Genomic DNA, 22,370 nt, shown 5'->3' with positions numbered 1-22,370 from the left:
CAATCACAATACTCAAGGAGCAAACACAACATGACTGCAGTAACTACAACAGACCATTAATAGTCCCAAGAGTCTGTGCCTTTCCTGCCATGAACTGTCTCTGTAAGACGCTTTTCTTTCTCCACCTGATTATTGTTAAAAAAACAGCTGCTATTAGCTGATGATTGTTTCTCTATTAATAACCAGCAAAAAAGCCCTTTGACTTTTATATCAGTACATCCTTTTTGGGGAGATTCAGTGTGCCATTTTAAACCAACCAATGAGTGTGGGTTAGGCTATAAACCTGGGCTTCTTCAACATTTCCTTTTACCTGTGATGTTGTAGAAGTAGTTGAAACAGTTGAGGTTAAGGCTGCAGGGCTCCTTTTCGGTCGTGTCTGGACACTCTCTTCCTACGCTGGGGGGTCGAATGGTGTATGCTGTCCGCACTCGATAGTTACTTCTGGTACAGGGCTGAAACAGAGACTTCCCATTAAAAACCTGAGCCATTAGAATGCATAAATGATTAAACAGGCCATATTGTAGCGAGTGATAAGAAGTGAATGGAGGCATATCCTTGACCCGGAACAAAGTCATAGCGTTCCTGCAGCCATGGTGTTCATGTGTTTTGATGATTGAAGGCACTAAATGTGTTAGAATTATTTATGAAGTTATTGGGCCGCGATTCATTTAAAATGTTAATGTCAAGATGTTCTCCGATGGCTTTCCTACGCCTGGAGGAATGCCTTTAAATAAGACTCTTTCTTTCCCAAAATGTGGAATTCGATGTTTTTGTTCCAGCAGGAGTTTACAGGAGGGCTGAAACAGATATTCTACTGGAATGGTAAATCACCAGACTCTACACGGTCATTGCTCGCAGAGAAAAGAGTTGGGGGAGAAAATGACAGCCTTTTGAATAACTCCATTGCTGGCATGATGAATAAAACATGTGAGAGGCCCTGCTGGTGCCACTGCAGACTCCACGTCGAGACTGGAATTGTGGGAAGATGGTGCGTCAAGCACTTTGGGAGAGAATGGGGTGTGATTAACAATGGCCAGGGTGCTGCTGTGAGAACAGCGGGTGAAACCAGAGCAGTTAAAGCGGCTTTTTACCATCAAACGGAGGTGTCGGGCGGAGGAGTTGAACAGGATGTTCTGACACCTTTGGAAGTTTTTGCAAAAAGAATGAACATTGCGTGTGTGCTGCAGCCTGTAGGTGTGTGCTGATTGCAGGGGCTGCTGTCTTTTTACAAATATGAAGTCACCATGGAATAGGAAACTGTCTCAGCTGTAGACCAATATCAGTTATATTTAATTTACCATAACTTTTTTACAGTGAAGTAATTTTTTACAAACTGAATTTGTGGTCTTGTGTAAGACTATTTTTGGTTGTCTGCCAAATCATGTTCACAAATTAGCTGCAATATTTTTAGCCTCAGCTTTTATGTTTGCTGCTACATTACTGCTGAAATATATCCAGGTGTGTGTGTGTGTGGCTCTACATGCTCCTGAATCTTTATCATAAATCATGTTCCCTCCCTGCTGAATGCACAGTGAGTGCAGTGTAATATAGGTGATATATAAGCCATTTTTCTCCTTCTTCCCAGTTCATATATCTCTTTTATTCCTCCTTGGTGGATGAGAAATAACCTGTTGACAAAGATTCACACACTGCTCACAATGATACAGTACAGCCACGCTTTGAATTCCTGAACCTCAGAAAATTTTTTCCAACAAGAAAATCATATCAGTGGACTTTTACAGAAATCTGACCCTGCCATATCTGCTCTGTGCCAGACAGCTGAGCTGCTGCTTTCTGATGTGGGTTCAGCTCTCACCAGGGTGCAGCGACTCCAGGGTCCCCAGTCGCTGAGGACACAGTCCTCAGGGCAGGGCAGCCGGCTTTCCCTGGCCCCCAAGGGCATCTCCTCCGGGTCGCACAGGTAGTCCTCGACGGGCTCAGATGGGCCGTCAATTGTGTTGAGCATGCACCTGTGGGATCGGGCAAGGAACACCCAGAGTTTGACCTTGTTTTAGCAATTCTGCTGTTGTGGTGCAAAGAAAGAAATAGTCAGACAGTGTGTTTTAACTGGACAGGGAGCTGACAGGTACATGAAGTACCTGACAACCTATGTGCTTCTCACACGGCAGGGTGGATCCCCCAGAGTAGGTGAGGTCAGGTCTATAAAAAAAGTCTAGTTTCACCTTTATTTTAACTTTTATTGTAAGTTTTAACAAAAACATTTTTTACAATAAGTAAAAAGTAAATTGTTTTTTCAATTAAACCAGAACCTGGATTTCCTCAACGACCTCAGTCAGAATATTTTATTTAAATTGCAGCTCGTTACACCCCAGTCGGCCATTTACAGTATTAATTTCCCCTGCTCTAAGGAGGGACAACTCAGCTGAGGTCATTAGCATTTTTACTCACTCTGACTGTACATTAGCCGCTCTAGCAGCTTAATGGACCACCAACAATCATGCTAAGATGCCAGGTTGGTTATTATCAGGACTGTATATGTTGATATCTTTTCAAGCAGAGTTGCTCCCATGTATGTGTGTTTCAATCCACTGTTTTTAAGATGTTTTTGTTTTGAGTAATTCAATCTACTTCATCAGCTGATCAGTACCAGATAATGATTTTCCAAAAACAGAAAATGTGCATATGTTTGTGTACTTTAATGGTGTGCCATAGGAACACCAATTATTGAATAACTGAATTAAGAAGAGCAGAATCAATTTGTCACATTTTAAAACTGTAGTGGGGTTGTAATTATTTCAACTCTAAAAGACACCAAATAAAATTCAGTCAGTAAAAATAAGATTATTTAAATCTGCAATGATTTTAACAGGTGTTATGGTTGTGTGGGGCCTCTATGCTATCATTATGTCCAACTCCAGTCCTCGAGAGCTACCGTCCTGCAGCTTTTGGATGCATCTTTGTTCCGACACACTTGAATCAAATGAATGGCTTATTATCAGGCCTTTGTCAAACTTGATGGCATGCTGAAGAGGTAATCCAACCATTTGATTCAGCTATATTGGAGTAAGGATGCATCTAAAAGCTGCAGGACAGTAGCTCTCGAGGACTGGAGTTGGACACCCCTGCATTAAGCTTTGCATAAGTAATGAGAGCCTCATATGGAACAGAGCATCAGTGACAACATATAACACACTGAATAAGTCAGGCATAGAATGAAAGGAGGAGCTGGAAAGTTTGTGGGCTGCAAAGTGGCTTGCATAGCAACTGTAGCCACCCCAGTGTGGCTTAAATAAAAAACCCTGTATGAGATTTGCTGTGAAGCACAAACAGCTGAGTCATCAGTTAATGCTGGCTGCAGCTGATATCTGCTGATCTGCCAGGATTGAGGCTGAGCTTAACTTTGTGGCCTGCCTGAATAAATGCCATGCTCAATTACAATAAAAAATTTTTGGTAAACACTGAAAACAAATAAGCAAAGCCACAATGGCAGGCAATCTGACAAATACCTGACTCTTCTGGTCTGGACACCTTCTCCACAGTTTTCTTTCAAATCCACGTTGCTGACTTTCCACACACTCCACGGCTCGGCCACCCACACGTACTGTTTGCAGTCACTTTGACACGGCACCACCTCATACACCTGAGAAAAATAACAAACACTCTGAAGTTGATAGAGCAGCAAATCAAATGTAGCAGATTGCAGTTTCTTTTCTAAACTTTTTTGCTGCAGGCAAAGTCTCAGAGGCTTGCTTAGCTAACAAATATGATCCTCGTGGTCAAAATGAAAAAAGTCGCCTCTACAAATATATTTATTTTTTAATATTTCATCTTAGCCATGCAAGTTTGTCAGTTAAGGTTTGCCTAATACACTGTGATTCTTTAGCTCAGCTCTCTGAGGTTTAACTCAGCCAACGAGATTATTTCTGCCCCCAGAGAAGCTTTGCCACTGAGAAATGTCTGCATAAATAAAACTCAAGTCTCCTATAGGACCTTGTTTAGCTACATTCATGACATTGTGAGTGTGTACATTTATCTGTCAGTGACCTACTGACACTGGTGACACTGTGAGTACATTGCAATTATCTGAGGAGAGCAACTCTTACCTGGGCCTGTAGCAATGAGTCACATCCAGCGAGCATCGGGTTGGATTAAAAGGAGACAGATGGATTAATGAGCAGATGCCAACTGTTCATACAGTGCAAAACCTATGATTAATGCAACATTCAAGAGTTCATAATCAGAAAAGCCTGTGGCATAAACACCTGTGTGAACTTAGCAGATTCACACACACTGCCAGGCGTACTTGCTGATACTCTAAGGCCTGGAAAGCATTTCATTTGAGCAAATCAGAGAACCTTAAGGAATCAACTGGCACATTTGGGGGCATTAATTCAGTGGATGGGATCCATTTATAGCACCCGTTGCTTTTTGCAGTGTCGCTGCTCAGAAAAAAATGACTGCAGCAATAATGAGTGGAAGGTAAGAGAAAGCTCTGCAGACTCAAGTTTATTGTCATAAATAATTAATTTATTTCTTTCTCTCTAGTGCTGGATATGTATAATGTGCAGCATACTTGTAATAACTACAGACATATTGTAGCTCAGCTCATAAATATTAAACAATGGTGAGCTGAAAAGAGCTTCAGTTTTGACTTTAATCTCCTGCTCAGCCACCAGCTCGCATGTCTTAGCACGTAGATTAGTTTGGCTGTCAGTACCTGGTTGATGTGGTCCAGTTTAGGACACGGCCGACCTCCGTTGTAAGGCTTCTCCCGAAGCCATTTGGAGCGAACTTTGACTCCGCTCCCACAGGACTTGCTGCAGCGTGACCAGTTGGACCATTCACTGAGTTTACAGTCTGAAGGGCAGGGGATGATGCACGCCTCTTCAATATAACCTGAAAGGAGGTGAAAAACAGGCGTTTTTGTTGTATTTTTTATAGCGCAGATTCTACTCTAAGGTTTGTGACCTGTAAACTTAAATGGATGAACACTGTGACCTTAGAGTTAGCTACAGACATCAGAAGAAAATCCAAAACACCGCTGTGCTGCTTTTTCATGCATTTTCAATAAATTATTGGAGCGCACAGTATCATCTCTTACTAATTATTTCATGAGGAAAAAGCATTCACCCGAAAATTGATTCACAAGAAATTTGCTTTGAAATAAAAACCTTTGTTCTTTCTGCCTCCCACCAGCAGGATCTAAGCCTCACAGGTTGGAAATGACTGCTTTAGAGAAAAATACCCAGCGTCCTGGTTGTTGAACCCGTTGTTTTCTTCATCTAGTGCAGTTCCATTTTTTTTTCTGTCTAACATTTCAATTTTATTTAAAAGGTGTAAAAGCCCTGTAAACTATTAACCAATACTTTACAAACTAATCTAAATGCATTTATTGATTTTCAGCCAAGTGGAATAAAAACAGGGTCCATATTCAAAGGCCTCATTTTTTGCTCTATTACTGACAAGTGGAAAAAATATCTCCCAAAGCAGAGGTACAGTAGGGCCTGGCAGGACGCTTCGTTATTTCAGTCCATCTTCCCACAGCTCACAGAGTCTTGACACCATCAGCAGGGTGGTGCTTTTTTGGATTTTTCTACATCTCAGTTGTGATCTCCTCTGTCTTGACCTCTACACAGAGGTCAAGTTTCAGTCAAATATGATGAAATATTTCTACACTCCTGGCTTTGTGTATTGAAACTTTCTCTACAGATTTCTTTTCCTTGATCAGAAACAGTCTGTTTAGTGCATCAAGTACATTTTGTAGGCTTATGCAACAGCACTGGTCTGCAAATCAGTTTACCCTTTGATTAAGAAAATCAATGAGGTGAATGAGCTGGTAAAGTGGACTGTCTCACCAGCTGCTTAAGCCCTTCCTGTTTCTAATGTGAGCTTCTCCAGGCTGCTTTTATTTTCAGTGAGACATGTGGTGCTACGCTGATGATGGGCTTGCTGAGAACACACTTCCCACGATTCAAGAGGAATCCCACACAGGCCAATCACTCCTCACAAATCAATGTTGTCAAGTGGAGTCGTTTTCTCACTTTTTCTAACCTGGGAAAAGTCTTGCTGTTCCCTTCGCGCTTCACACTGACATACTGAGCTGCCGGGTACAACAACACCTGACCACTGAGCTCTGTGGGATCTCTGTGCTGTTAGTAATTCTCCATTCTGTCAGATTTTCTGTATTGGTCCAACAACTGAGCAAACAATGTCTCAGTCTCAAAGCTCAAGCTAAAGTTTAGGCTAACACAGCTCAGCTCAGGCAGAGCGGTCTGGTGGTGTGACCATGTGCTGGTAAGAAGACTGAGCCTAGTCTGAGTAATACATTTATATGTTTAGGGCACCAAAACACTGCAGAGGTTTATATTTAAGTATCTCTGATGGGCAGAGCCATAGTTAAAAGGACAATCACAACCTGTCAAGTTTCGTAGATCGGACTCACGCGCAGACCACTAGTGTCTTCAAAAGGTGCATTTATTTACAGTGTCTCCTACAGTGGAATTCATATATACACATAATAGTGTCAAAGGAAAAAAGGGGCCGGGGTTCCAGGGTCCAGGAGTGAAAGAGGCAGGAGTCCAGGAAGGGAAAGTTTCCATTCAGTCCTAGCACATCTCCTCTCCTTTATCTCTCTTGCTCCCGTTCAGTCGCCAGGCACAGGGGAAGAACAAGTCCAGAGGCAATCTATGCACAGGCAGAAAAAAACCATTAGTCTCCTGGTTCAGACATGCTCATAAACTGACTTTACAAAATACAGGACGACTGACGCTGATGACTCAACGATCCAGCGACGAGTAGAGCAGACTCGCCCTCTTAAGAAGGGTTCCAATCTTTCATGATCAGCGACAGATGTGCTGATCACCTCCAGGTGCGTAGGCCAGGGGCAGGAGCCCATACTGAGCTCCGCCCCGGCAGGAGAAAGAGAGAATGGAAGAGGGCGAGAGAGAAAGGGAGAGCAGAGGTGAGAGAGAAAGGTAAACAAAAACAAAACACCTGACGGCTGTCAGCTGACGAGGAGCGGAGACCATGACAGTACCCCCCCCCTCAACGGGAGCCCCCCGGCGACCCACCAGGCTTGTCCGGATGCAGGCGGTGAAACTCCCGGAGCATGGGCACATCCAGAACGGCCGCCCGAGGGACCCAGGAGCGCTCCTCCACGCCATAACCCTCCCAGTCAACCAGATACTGACAGCCACGCCCACGGCGCCGAGAGTCCATGATGCGAGTGATGGAGTAGGCCGGCAAGCCATCCACGAGCCGGGCGGGAGGAGGGGGCCTGGAAGGAGGGCACAGAGGACTAGACCGGACAGGTTTGAGTTGTGAAACATGGAAAACATCATGGATTCTCATATTGCGAGGGAGTTTTAACTTCACAGAGACAGGATTGACCAAGGCGGAGATTTCAAAAGGGCCAATGAAGGTGGGTGTAAGTTTCTTAGATTCAGTCCTGACCGGAACAAAGCGGGTAGAAAGCCATACCTTCTGGCCGACAGAGTATTCGGGTGCTGGAGTCCGGTGCCGGTCTGCGATGCGTTTGTTGTTCTCCTTCGTGCGCAGTAGGGCCGCTTGAGTTGCCCGCCAAACTCTGTGACACCTGCGCAGATGAGCCTGGACGGAGGGTACAAAGTGCTCACCTTCCACAGCAGGAAAAAGAGGAGGCTGATATCCCAAGGAAGCTTCGAATGGAGACCGGCCGGTGGCAGAGGCCGTCAAGCTGTTATGGGCGTACTCGATCCACGGCAACTCCTCACTCCAGATGGTTTGATTGGTGGAGGTGACGCAGCGCAGGGCGGTCTCCAGTTCTTGGTTGACCCGCTCGGATTGGCCGTTGCTCTGAGGATGATAACCCGAGGATAGACTGACCTTTGCGCCCAGGGAGTTGCAGAACTCTTTCCAGACCCGAGAAGTAAATTGAGGCCCTCTGTCGGACACTATGTCTTCCGGGATCCCATGCAGGCGGAAGACGTGAGTGGCGAGTAGGCGTGCAGTCTCTAGAGCTGTGGGAAGCTTAGGCAGAGCAATGAAATGAGCCACTTTAGAGAAACGATCGATTATGGTGAGAATGACAGTGTTACCTGCTGATGGAGGTAACCCGGTGATGAAGTCCAGTGCTATGTGAGACCATGGCCTGGAAGGAGTGGATAACGGATGGAGCTGACCCGCCGGGGGTTGGTTCGATGGTTTGTTTCGGGCACAGACCGTACAAGCAGTGATGTATTCCCGAGTATCTTGGGTGAGTGAGGGCCACCAGAAGTACCGCTGGAGAAACTTGACGGTGCGATGTATCCCTGGGTGGCATGAGAACCGGGCCGTGTGAGCCCATTGCAGAACCTGGGATCTGACAGAGCGCGGAACATAGAGTCGGTGGACGGGCCCCCCTCCCGGATCCGGTTCGGCTATCTGAGCCGCCCGGATGGCCGCCTCGATCTCCCAGGTGATGACCCCAATAGTACAGGTTGCCGGCAGAATGGAATCCGGATCCGCCTTTTCGTCAGCAGCGGAAAACTGACGGGAGAGAGCGTCCGGCTTGACATTTCGGGAACCGGGTCTGTAGGTGATTGAGAAGTGAAAACGGGTGAAAAACAGGGCCCATCTGGCCTGTCGAGCGTTGAGACGTTTCGCCGTTTGAAGGTAGGCTAGATTTTTGTGATCGGTCCAGACCACGAAGGGTTGAGTGGTGCCTTCCAGCCAATGCCGCCATTCTTCCAGGGCGAGCTTAATCGCCAAGAGCTCCCGATCGCCCACGTCGTAGTTACGTTCTGCAGGGGTGAGACGACGGGAAAAATAGGCACAAGGGTGCATCTTACCTTCCCTCTGTTGGGAAAGGACGGCTCCCACCCCTGAGTCGGATGCGTCGACCTCTACCACGAACTGAAGAGTGGTATCAGGTTGGACCAGGATGGGCGCTGAAGCAAACCGTTTCTTGAGCTCCTGAAAGGCTGATTGGACAGCGTCACTCCACTGAAAAGCAAGCTTGGGAGAGGTTAACTGAGTTAATGGTAAGGCAATCCTGCTAAAGTCCCGTATGAATCTCCTGTAGAAGTTAGCGAAGCCAAGGAAGCGTTGCAACTGGCGACGGTTGTTTGGTTCTGGCCAGTTCACAACAGCCTTGACTTTCAAAGGGTCGGGTCGAAGATCTCACCGCTCGATTATGTACCCTAGGAAGGCAACCGAGGGCACATGAAACTCACATTTCTCGCTTTTGACGAACAGCCGGTTCTCCAGAAGGCGTTGCAGCACCAGCCGGACCTGGGTCTCGTGTTCCGCCTGGGAGGAAGAGAAGATCAGAATGTCGTCTAGATAGACAAACACAAATCGGTTAATAAAGTCCCTTAGAACATCATTGACCAGAGCCTGGAATACTGCAGGTGCGTTAGTGAGGCCGAACGGCATGACCAGATACTCAAAATGTCCAAGGTGGGTATTAAACGCCGTCTTCCATTCATCGCCATCCCGAATCCGGACCAGGTGGTAAGCGTTTCTCAAGTCCAGCTTGCTGAAAATGACTGCGCCCTGGAGAAGTTCGAAAGCGGAGGTGAGCAGGGGCAGTGGATATTTATTCTTGACCGTAATGTTATTGAGTCCCCGAAAGTCAATACAGGGTCAGAGGGTCTTATCCTTCTTTTCCACAAAGAAGAAACCTGCTGCGACGGGTGAGGAAGAGGCCCGGATAATGCCGGCAGCGAGAGATTCAGTTATGTATTTCTCCATAGCCTCCCGTTCCGGCAGCGAGAGGCTATAGAGGCGGCTGGTTGGTAAGGGAGCTCCCGGCAGCAGGTCTATGGCGCAGTTATAGGGCCGATGGGGTGGCAGCGACTGGGCTCGGTCCTTCCGAAACACCTCAGCGAGATCGTGGTAAGCAGACGGCACATCTGCTAAGTCGGAAGACCGCGGTGGCTCTGGGCCGGTGACAGATTTGTTAGGAGGTACGGCAGCCTTAAGGCAAGTCATATGACACTCCTCTCCCCAGCCCGTAATGCCTCCTTTCTGCCAATTAATCGTGGGGTTGTGTTGCTGGAGCCAGGGATGACCGAGAACTAACGGCGTCTGAGTGGAGTGAAAAACAAAAAAAACTAATCTCCTCCGAATGATTGCCAGACAGTGTGAGGGTGAGCGGTTCAGTGATGTGTGTGATGTCGGGGAGGCGCTGCCCTGATAAAGCCGTGACGCGTAAGGCGTGGGGTAGTGACTCCACAGTCACACAGAGTCGTTTAGCTAGTTCAGAGTCAATGAAATTTTGTTCTGCTCCAGAATCAATAAGCACAGAAAGTGAATGACACTCGGAATGGACCAGAAGCTTAGCCGGCAGGGCTAAACGTGGAGGAGATTTATCCTGATTCAAACCGCCCACCAGTACTCCTACCATCACTGGCGGGCGCAGCCTTTTGCTCGCGACGGACAGGAGGCAATCATGTGTCCCTTATTACCACAATACAGACACTCACCGGCCGTGATGCGTCGCTGACGTTCTGCAGCAGTTAGGTGAGAGCTGCCGATTTGCATGGGCTGTACCTCTCCGTCGGCGCCCCCTGATGGAGGACCGGTAATCGGCCGAAGCCTCCGCCCATCGCGGCCCTGCGGCCTCCTGGGAACTGGAGTTCCGTGCTTGCCGACGAGCTCGTAGCCGCTCATCCACCTTAATACATAACGACATCAATTCGTCAAAAGCAGTGGGTAGGTCCCGCATAATCAATTCATCTTTCAGATCTTCCCGGATGTTATTTAACAATGTGCTCCTGAGCGCATCCGGTCCCCAGCCGGTTTCTTCTGTCAAAATCCAAAAATCGATTGAATAATCTGCCATACTCCGCTTACCTTGCTTAAAGTTAAGGAGGCGGAGCGCCGCAGCCTCGACTCCAGAGCCCTGATTAAACACAGTCTTAAAGTTAATCACAAACCTCTCAAAAGAGATCTCCGGGTTGGAGTTTAACACGACCTGGGCCCATTTCAAAGCCCGGTCACGAAGCATCTGTACCAAGAACGCAATCTTTGCCCCGTCATTGTTATGAAAACGCCGCTGTTCGCGGAAAATCAATGAACACTGGGCCAGAAAGCCAGAGCACTTCTCTGTCTCCCCTGAAAAGGGCTCAGGCGAAGGCAGAGGACCGTCAGAGGATGGGGTGGCTGCCGATGAGGGACCGGCCGTAGCCGCCGCGAGTGTCTCCTGCTAGGCAGGGCGAGCCGGCTGGGAGGTCCCTGGCTGTACTCCCCCTGGCGTAGTCAAACCGGAAACAGCTTGAGTTAGTGCAGCGATCTCACCTCGCAGCTGATGTAACATTTGTTCGTGGCGAGTCAGCGCCGCTTCTTGGGCAGCCAGTGCCTGACCGATGGTATTCTGATCTGCTGAGTCCATGTTGTGGCTGGATCGTTCTGTCAAGTTTCGTAGATCGGACTCACGCGCAGACCACTAGTGTCTTCAAAAGGTGCATTTATTTACAGTGTCTCCTACAGTGGAATTCATATATACACATAATAGTGTCAAAGGAAAAAAGGGGCCGGGGTTCCAGGGTCCAGGAGTGAAAGAGGCAGGAGTCCAGGAAGGGAAAGTTTCCATTCAGTCCTAGCACATCTCCTCTCCTTTATCTCTCTTGCTCCCGTTCAGTCGCCAGGCACAGGGGAAGAACAAGTCCAGAGGCAATCTATGCACAGGCAGAAAAAAACCATTAGTCTCCTGGTTCAGACATGCTCATAAACTGACTTTACAAAATACAGGACGACTGACGCTGATGACTCAACGATCCAGCGACGAGTAGAGCAGACTCGCCCTCTTAAGAAGGGTTCCAATCTTTCATGATCAGCGACAGATGTGCTGATCACCTCCAGGTGCGTAGGCCAGGGGCAGGAGCCCATACTGAGCTCCGCCCCGGCAGGAGAAAGAGAGAATGGAAGAGGGCGAGAGAGAAAGGGAGAGCAGAGGTGAGAGAGAAAGGTAAACAAAAACAAAACACCTGACGGCTGTCAGCTGACGAGGAGTGGAGACCATGACACAACCATCACCTCTGAAATTTGACTGGCCTACACCCTCAAAGACTGCTGTGATATCAGTGAAACCATGGGCAGAAATTACAGAGGGAACAAAAGGGAACAGATGCCCTTTTTTCAGGGAAAACAGTTTTGTCCTCTTAAATGCATCGTTATAAATATATGATATTGATTATAGTATAATAATATGTATTGAAAGCTCTTGAATGGTTGGGTGGGTCTCACTAGTAGCACCAGGAGAACAATCTGGAATAAAAGTTGAATTAATATGATTTTTGTTGATTGATAAATATTGTAGGATTTATGAGGTTATATTTCCAGTGGTGCATGCTAGAAAAATGTTATTAAATAATTAGCTGCAAGTGCTAAAAATGGACCTGAAACAAAGCTTATGTGGACGGGAGAAATCTGGGTATGGCATTATTTGGTTTTTGATGCGATGCAAATGCTGGCATAAATACAGACTTAGTATTGCTTAAAACAGCTAAGGAACATCCAGACCAGTGCCGCCACAGGCAGTAGCCAAATGGATTGTTAGACTTTAATCATGGGGTTTTAAACTTGGCTCAACTGGAGAGGACAGTTGAAGGGTGATCGTGCCACCCAGTCTGCTGGACCAGAGCAGTACGTTTTCTTAAAGCTAATAAGATTAGAAAATAAAAGTCTTTTTAATCCAGTCAGAGCTAGAGTTCTGGCAGCACTCTGGCAACAACTACGGTAAATACACAGTGATCTTGTCCATACACATACACACAGTCGTGTCTCCATGGAGCTGCATTCGTTTAATAAAGCTCATTCATTTCTAAACGTAACCATAACTATTACTTGCATAATCTGCACTTAGCCTTACCCAAACACTAACGCCAATCTTTCCTAAAAATTAAATGATTTATGTAACAGGAACCTGCTTTTAGTCTCCATATGCGACTGTGCAAACAGATTTAGGTCCCCACAACATGAGTAATACCTGCACACACACACACACACACACACACACGCACGCACGCACGCACGCACGCACACACGCACGCACGCACACAGACACAGGCCTCCTTTCCCTTTGGTGTCTCTGAGCCCAGATCAGCATCTCTACATCCACACCTTGCTGAGTAAAGCCTGGCCTCTAAAACAGCTCCATTACCTTCGACCTCCACTTCAGTCTAGTCAGGTCATTCGAAAATCACTCACACTATCACTTGGAGGTTCACCCTGTATAAAAGCCACAGCACCTGTGCCTGCAGTTCACTTGTAATTCAACTGATATAAACTTGTTAGGTGTCTCGTCTCCTCTGTGAAGCCTTTGGGCTGAGGCCAGGAAGGAGATCACTCCTGCTGCCTTTGCAAGTCAACTTAGGTACAGCCAGACACATGCTCTCACTGCAGTCTCCAAAGCAGCCGGAGCTGTAGAAAGCTTCCTTAGCTGGTAAAAACCAAATGATACGGTCTTACTAATCATATGCTTAAATCTCCTTATAATAATTTGTATATGCACCAAACTATCTAAAAGATTAGTCAAGCTTTGTAGAAAGATAAAAAATATTTTGTAGCCTGCAAGAATGTAACAATTAAATTAAAATTACATTAAACTGTACTTTGCCAGTTCAAGAGATTATTTTGCTGAGAGCATGTCTCGTTATTTTGTAAGGTCTCAAATTTCACAATGCCTTCTGAGATTAGTGTCTTCATCTGGTCCTGAGTCTAGTGGCATTTTGCATATATAACCACCTGACTGTTTTTTTTTAAACTTATCTGGATAGGTAGGTGGATGTTTGCAAATTACTGATGCGCAGAATGGAACTGACAACACAGCTCCACCCCCCCAATCCAATGACTTCCCTCTATGCACAACTACTATCATCACTGTGCAATACTTAATTTACATGCAATAACCCACACTGTAAATATATAACACTATTTATTTATTTTTCTGATTTGTCTTTTTGTACATTTTATATTTTTGAATACTGTTCATATGTATATAGTGTATATAGCGATGCTCTGTATCCCATTGTACATGTATATAGTGACAATAAAGGCATTCTATTCTATTCTATTCTATTCTTAAAGCTTCAGAATCCCACTAAAGTTGTTTTCACATTGGTCTGTGACAAATGACAAATGCTAAATTAAAAAGTATATGTAGCGGCTCAATTAGAAGACAACCATATATGTCTAGATTTACTGAAAGGGCCAATTAGAGTGTTGACACAATTATAAAAAGGTGCAGATGTGAGTGGAAAGTGGTTTAACAGCAACACACTTGTTCTTTTAAACAGATGCAGTCTTTGTTTCGATAATTGCCAACACAATCAACCAAGAACAGCACAAATGAGCAGAAGTGACGTGGGTGGGAATACTTCACACGTGCATAGTGTGTTATATTTAACCTAAAAAAGATAATATAGTATAAGCATAGCTTTTATATGTTAATAAAGTTAACGCAGCTGTGCCATGTGGGCAAATATGCACATTGATCTTACTTTTCCAGCATGTAGTGTGATGCTGAAAGCATTTACTACAGTCAGAGGGAAGAATCTGACAAACAGCCAGCTGTGACAACAAGAAGGACAGTCGATAAATTTAAAGCTTCTGCAAAATCCTGAATAAGTGACAGGTGACACATACATCCATAGTTGTCATGCATTTTATAAACCCCACCTGCATTGCTCTAGGTTAAACTCCACCCTGTTGTGTTATGATTTTGGACGGGAATGCTTTAGCACCCAGCTCACGGCTGTGAACTGTCCCCCAAGCTCATTCTAATAACAGCTATCACATTCGTTGTAAGTGTGGACGAGGTAGGATATTGGTTTTCTTCTCATTGTGTAAGTAAAAGATTCATTAAAACATTTACAACATTCTCCTCTCCAAATTCTGCAGTGTGAAAGGAAAACTGCGGCACATACATATGCAATGAGGACAGCCACAAGAGTAACAGAGTCCACATGTTTCCTTTGCTAAATTTTTACTGTGCCTTTTTAATGAGTCACAGCAGTAGCCTTTGCACCAGTGCACACCCTCCCAGGGTGTGCTAACAACTGCAAAGTTAATGAAACTTTTTTGTAAATTTAACAATTTTTTTGGTTGTTTTGACAAATATTATAATAATCAATTGCAATGAAAACAACAAAAAGAGGAAACTGTTCTATTGTAAATATAGCACAGATAGAAAGATACATTAAGTTAAATACTGCTGGGCTAAAGTGAACACAACGGATAATAACGAGACTTTATCAAAAGATGATTTTCTGTTTGCAACACTTATTTTGTCCATCTGGTCGGGAATAAAGTCCAGGTTATTCATCAGCTAGGCATTTGAAAGCAAATTTCATCTCCCTGATGGCTGTCCTGCGAGACTTTAGATGCCCGTTTTGGCTCTAGGGACCACCCAACATTACTGCCTGTTATGCCCCTCTGCTCCACAATCCTCCTCAAGGTAATAGAGACAGCCTAATCCCTAGATGCTCTGAAAAACAACTGTATACCCTTTAGGCTCAGGTTGGGGCTCAGAGGGGAACAACAGCAGTGGCCATTAGGCCAGAAGGACTCGCTGATGTTTTTAACTAAAATGATTAAACATTGACCTTTGTCCTCAAACCTTCAGGAGAAGGTTTTGCCTTTATGACTTCCCCCAATGATTGCATCCCCTCCCCCTTTACCACAGTGCTACAGTGCTGAGCCATCCTGTAATATGATGAGGCCAAGGCCCCATGAGCCATCCCGTAATATTATGAGGTTAAGGCTCCCTGAGCCACCCTGTAATATTAAGTCACAGTGAAGGTCAAAGCATCATGGGTTGTTGATAGCAGCAGAGATAAGAAATAAGACTAACGCCGAGCACATCAGAGATGAGAGATTTTCCCCTTCTGTATCATCATCTTTGGCATAGTTTAATGTTACTTTTTTTTTTTTTTTTTTTTTTTCTAAATGACATCAGAAACAGCAGTATGCGACATTACGTGATGGCAGAGCTTCAGTTCATCCTTTGTCTTTTTTTTTTTTTTTTTTTTTTTTTTAATAAATAGGACAGGGGGAATGAATGAGAGAAAGAGGGGGAGAGAAAGAAAGAAAACCAAAGGGGAGAAGAGACGGTGAGAAGGGGGGGGGAAGAGAGAGAAAAAAAAAAAGAACTCCTGGATCACCTGTATGGAGAAAAAAACAAACAAACAAAAAAAACAAACAGAGGAGACAGCAAACAACAAAGAGCAACATAATAATAGAGAAAACAAAGCACCATCACAATAAACTAGCTAGTCATAGATATCAATATTTACTAAATAATAAACGATATTGTGCAGCACGCAAGATAGACAGCGCACAGTGTGCTTTGAGGCAGCAGCCAAGAAAGCTTTAGTCCGCGTCTGTGAATACCCATGTGTGCATACCTGTGTGGATCAGCATGCTTGCATTCCAAAGGTTTCTCCATGTAATGATCTGCTAGGGAGTGTGGGGGGGCCACAGCCCCGTCCTCCAGGGTGTGAAGCGGGTATGGAGGAGATCAAAACTCCAGACATCCAGAGGCCCCCAGAACACAAGAGACCATGGAAGACCAACAGAGGGGCAGCCGCGCCACTGTTCCAGTAAGAGCTGAGGAGAGTCCCAGATGAGGGCTCGCCCAGCAGCCGCGGAGCAGAAGTCAGGGGGAGTTGCAGTGACGCGCCCGTGAGCTCCGCCGGCCCCCAGCTGTGCCTGAGTGACCGAGCCCCAGGCCGAGAGGCCGGGGGCACCCCACCTCCAAAGGGGCCCGAGCGAGCCCCAGGCCCCAGGCCCCGACAAGCGGCCGCCAAGGAGTGAGCCGGTGTGTACCCGGACGCCCACCCCCAGACACAAAGAACCACCAACACACCGACACCTGAGGGAGTCCGCCACCGGCAGGGGAAGTGGTGGTGGGTGGAGATAGGCCTCCAAACCTTGGAGGGCCTGAGGTGTCCCCAGAGAGGTGGCGTCTGATACCCAACCTGACATATAGACACAGACATACAGGCACACACAGACACAAACATCCATTCCCACCCTCATGCTCTCATATGCACTCACTCCACACTCAACCAACGTGGAGACAGACATAAAGAGACGCTGTACACACAATCACACTCCCCAAGCGTACTCTACAAACCGGGTCTAGGTACCCTTGCTCCTGGAGGGGGGAATTGCACCCAGACCCAGGTGGTGTTACCCTTTTCCCTGCGGTGGGGAGAGGCAGACCACCCCGACTCCGCAGCAGCAGGGAGGCCCCACACCCCAGACCGCAGTCGGACGGCCAACTCCTCCTACTAGCCCTCCCGCTCCAGCAGGCCGCAGATGTTACTTACCTACACAGCTTTGTGTGTATGGTTTGAGAAGGCTGTTGCTTTTTTGTTTTGTTTTGTTTAAGTTACACCAAACAGATGATCTGCTGTTGAGAAAATGAGAAATTCATACACACAAACACGGTTTGCAATAATTTTCCATCAAAGTGAAGAGTTTAAAGACATGAGTGGTGGCTGAAATTCTAAAACAGGAATGGTCGATTTCTTGACAGGACATAAGAGTGGACAGGAGAGATGAGGAAAATACACAATACACAATATTGTGTATTGTGTATTTTGTTGTACAGTTATTTTATTTTCAACTTTAATTTATATATTTTATCTTATTCTTTCTAGTTAAATTTACCCTTTTTAATTTTTCATATTTATTTCCTATCTTATTCATAGCCTTTCCTTTTTTTGTTTTCTTTAGGTCACGAGCAGTTGTCCAAGCATTTCACTACATATCGTACTGTGTATGACTGTGTACGTGACAAATAAAATTTGAATTTGAATTTGAATTTGAAAGGACGTGCAGGAAATGGCCTGGGGTAGACTCGCCAAAACCAGTAAGTTATGTTGGTGCATGAGAAAAGCCAGGCCTAAAGATCTAGGCCTAAAGTTCAGTCAGCGAGCCCCTTAAAAATCACAGGTCTGCATTCCCCAACTGGTTGGTGAGTGGCTGCTAGAGGTTGCTGGCAGTTGCTTGCAAAGAAGCGTATGGAGCTGCACCAGAATGCTCCATGCAATTACTCTTTCCTAGCAGATTGCTGTGGTCGTGTGTAGTTTGCCTGGAAGATGTCAACTTGTCTGCCAATATTCATCAACTGCTTGGTGAGCTGCAGTGAAAAGTGTGTCTTTTCTGTGTTGGTTGTGGTGGTAAGGCACAAGTGCCACCTGAAATATCAAAATCTCATAGCAACCAAAGCGGTCAGGATTTCGGTGCAGCATCCCCTTTGTGATATATTTCACCTAGAAACATTAAGCAAACACTCGCCAACATTTTACCCTAACAACCTGTTGTTTCCAGGTGGTGCCAACTGGTCGCTAAGACTGAGGCCTTAATATAGTGTTCACTCTCACTGACTTTTGCTGTTATTTATGGCTGTGTTATTCATTTTTCCCTCTTTCATCACATGTGTGCTTCAAGTGTGAGAATTGGTCATTTAAACGACTTGAAGCTTCATTTATTCAGGTCATCAACAATATACCTGCCAGGTATGGCGAAGATCAGATGAACGGTTGTTGAAAAAAATGCAAGAAAACACAAATGCCTACAGCATTTGAAAAGATGAAAAGTTTCCAACAGAACAAATAAGCAGAGTGAGTGGTTTAACTTTTGACCCCCTCAGATAAAAGATGAATCTCCGACCTCCAAAGAGAGGATCAAAGCAGTCAGTCGACGGGAAACACCGATGCAATGAAACAAGCCAAAGGATGAATACTGTATTTCCGAGATTCCCAACAATTCACTTGCCAATTGTGTCCTCTTTTTATTAGAGAACTCCTTTTGTGGTTGACTGGATTATTGCTGAACACTACGAGAATCATGAATCTTTCATTTGGATGTTTCTTTTGCTGCTGATTGCTCCATCCCTGCTGTCAAGGTTGACTTTTTAATTGGCTAAAAAAATAAGCCTATATAATAAGATATAATATATATATAATCCTTATAGGGTTGCTTGCTGTGCCTGTGTCAAAACCTCAGAATAACAGCTTATTGAAAACAAGTGGTGCTAAAGCAGAGTGAGTGTTATCTTCTCTTATGCAAAATTATTTTCACAGAGGAATAAGACAATCTGAAAAGTGTGCAGAACCACAAAGCTTGAAATAACGTCCACATTTAATGATAACCCCCTTTTTTCTGGTGATGTCTGTGTAATAAAAAGATAAAGGGAGCACAGTTTGCCTGATCGATATCATAGCCGGGGGCATTGTGTCAGCTGCGGAGCCGTGGAAGGACCATGTCTCCTCCTCCATCAAGATTAAAAGTGATGATGGTAAAGATGGAGAGAATGGCTGAGAAATTGGGAGAGGGAGTTGCAAGGAGAACAGAGGAAGACGGCTGAATGAGGGGAATAAAAGAGATTTAATGATCTCTTTGAGCTTCACATGCATTAATGCCAAGCTTCATGAATGTGTTGTTGTTTTTCTGTGCACCTCAAGGAATATTCCTTTTTTCTTAGCTCAACAACGCTTAAAGATGAATGCATGGGTGCACACGTATGCACTCACAAACATTCACATAGGTGTAAAAATACACAGAATCTGACAAAAGCACACAAACACACAGAGCCCCAGCCTTACGATGCGCTCGTCACACCCACACTCAGATTAACTGACGCATATCTGAATCTGTGACTCACACAAGGAGAATAAAACCATGTTTATATATGCACAACACTGATGTATTCATTTGAACATCTCCTGCATTCGATTCCACAGCAATTTCACAACGAGTTTCTGAGCTGGGATTCTTTGCTTGAAGTATTTTGGATCTAAGATAAGACCTTACAATGAGGGGACAACTGATTCTGACAGGAGTGTGCCAGAAAAAGGCCTCCTTATGTGAAATTCAGTATTCAGAATGAGTCTTTAGCAGCCATGGGAGGGGTTTTCATATGTGCACAAACAAAATCTTTTGCTTCAGATGAATATTTAACAGAACAAAGTTATTCCTGCATCTGCTACATTCCAGTGCACTACAGTAAACTTCTCACCTGAAACCAAGAAGTAAAGTACAAGAAAGGGGAGAAAAGTCTGATTTTCTACACATTGTGCTCCAACTCAAGACTGAAATCCAGATTTCTGAGAGCTGCCACCAAATTTTAAATGGTAGTAAACTGAACTTAACTCCTAAAAAAAACTACAAAATATCCCAGAAAGGTTTCTGTTGCATTGTGTAGACATAAATGGTAGTTGTGGTCAACTTGTCTAATTCTACAGCAGCACCACTTTTGGCAAACAGCATCTCTGCATGGCTGGATAACCCACAGAAAACAGTGTCTTCGTTATAAATTAGTTTCAATAAAACTAGCCAGAGGAAATCTTCAGGAATTATGAGACATGGCCTGTGTGCACACATCTGAAATTAACCACAGTTGAGGGAGTAGATGCCGTGGCTCCGTCTGGCATAGCATCACCCACAGCTTGTCACCATTACTGTTAGAGATACATTGAGCCAAAACCCCCAATTTATGAGTTCTACCCTGGTTTTAAAGCAAATTAGATAACTAAAGCCATGTAGAACACAACCATTTAATGCTGCACTTCCACCCACTATAATGCACACTCTGTGGAATAAACAGAAAGGTCTTCAGTGCAGCCACACATCGCTGCTACAGGTACAGTATACAAATGTTCAGACTTTTAAAAAATACCCATTTAAAGGAGATTTAGGACAAAACTCACAAAATAAACACCTGAAAATGAACAACGTGGTAAAATGAAAGTATATGGTTGAGTTTATGAACATTGCCCAAAGGTGCTACAACCATAAAAAAGCAGTTTATCAGCCTAGTGCTACTGCTAACTACTTTTAAATATATAAAGACATCCTAAAAATTGTCAGTTCAACTATAGAGCCAGTTTTACCCTCGGTAGTTCAGCTGATATTCATATACTCATATATGATATGTGATCCAAGTGAAATTTGGGACTCATCCAAATATTTTGAAAGGGTTGTAGCTTATGTCTAAAAACATACTGAGATACATGTAAAATTAACATCCTCCAATTCTTAGGTCTGCCTGGTGAGTGTGTAACACACTGTCCAGCACCTAATGAGGATATGTGCCAACAAACTATTATTTATGTAATCTGTACCGCACATTTTTCGAGGTTTTCCTTTACAAAAGGAACAAGCTCTGGGACTACACTCCTGACAAACGCACATGCAAGCATACCCACCATGACTGTTGCAGCGTGACGTCTCCACCAGCCTGTTGTCCTGATCGTAGCACACCATGGCCTGGTAGCGGTAGCCCTGTCCACATTCCTTGATGTCTCCTTGCACCTTCATTCCTAGGATGCTCTCCACTCTGCCTCCCTCAGGCAGGATGCAGTCTGACCAGTTCCCCACTGGCTGTGCGTTGTACTTATCACAGGGGCAGTACTGCGTCTCACTCAGAGGGTACATTTGTGTGTTCTTGCACTTGTCTTTCTTCTTGCTTCTCCCTGCGGAGTGGAGCAGGATATAGATTAAGAGAATCCAGAGACCTATGTGTCTGCTGGCATTGACGGATTTCAGCATGATACTGAGGCTGCTTTCAAGGTCTTGTTTACCCGCTAAAAAAAAAGACTAGACAACACAGGAGCTGCTGTGCCCCTATGCATGTGGGATACATGATGATAGATTAGGCTTGCCAAATAGTTTCCAGCAGAGTGGGCTCTTACTGAAACAGCTTGATATTTTTTATCCTCACACATGCCAAGCATCGTTAATCACAGATCACTGTGCAAAGAAATACTCTTTTCCTTACAGCAGCTCTCATTAGTAGCTGTTTCCAATGTAAATAAGGAGATGATGTGTGGATGACTGTCCCTCTGATGATCCGAGGCTTTACCTGCAGTTTTTTGCCATCAAATTTTCGAACTGTGGATTCTCAAATTTGTCTTGTGACAGGCGCACAGCTTTGTGTTGTTGATACTGTCCACAAACATCACAGTGACCAACAGGCAGAAGAAATGAATGCTTCTTCCACCCTGGGATCCAAATGTTACACCAACCACAATTATTTTAGATTTGGTAAAAAGAAAAACTTACTAAGGCTAAAAAGAAATGAACTAGGAGGTAGTGGGCAGTCATGGTATTAATAAAAATGCTTTTGAACCACAGGATAGTGGCTAAACCACAAAATCCACACTTTCCCCTTCCTAAAAGACTAAAAACAATGAAAGCATGTCTCTAAAAGAGTAATTACCTGACTTATGACTTACTAATGATCCGTCTGCTCTCTTACACATAGGTGGTTGGGTCAAAAGGTACTTAAAATTCACATCACTGGATAACAAAAGCTTTTCAAATCCACTTTCTCACAGTTTCGGGTTGACTTTGTAACCTCTCTGCACAGTTGTGGAGGTACCTTAATTCTTTACACTATTACACATGACTGCAATGCACGACGTACCCCCTGGTGA

At 44.8% G+C, this 22,370-nt stretch overlaps 1 protein-coding gene across 1 annotated transcript in view; it reads right to left on the bottom strand.

Annotated features, from left to right (window-relative positions):
• Positions 1–22,370, bottom strand: part of thsd7ab (thrombospondin, type I, domain containing 7Ab) — a 226,762-nt gene that overhangs the window by 56,416 nt on the left and 147,976 nt on the right. The window contains exons 14-19 of the mRNA XM_085472186.1: positions 21,141–21,407; positions 4,679–4,857; positions 4,065–4,070; positions 3,468–3,601; positions 1,817–1,970; positions 311–452 (exon numbers count right to left, since the gene is read on the bottom strand). Coding sequence (XP_085328312.1) covers positions 311–452; positions 1,817–1,970; positions 3,468–3,601; positions 4,065–4,070; positions 4,679–4,857; positions 21,141–21,407 — 882 coding nt within the window. The remainder of the gene's footprint in view (positions 1–310; positions 453–1,816; positions 1,971–3,467; positions 3,602–4,064; positions 4,071–4,678; positions 4,858–21,140; positions 21,408–22,370) is intronic.

The sequence above is a fragment of the Copadichromis virginalis genome, linkage group LG11, assembly GCF_057382275.1.
Source record: "Copadichromis virginalis isolate Kocher_CV1m ecotype Utaka linkage group LG11, C_Virginalis_male_GT1.1, whole genome shotgun sequence".
NCBI classification, from domain to species: domain Eukaryota; kingdom Metazoa; phylum Chordata; class Actinopteri; order Cichliformes; family Cichlidae; genus Copadichromis; species Copadichromis virginalis.
Note: the sequence above shows the minus strand (reverse complement) of the source record. Positions and strands in the feature narration are given on the sequence as shown.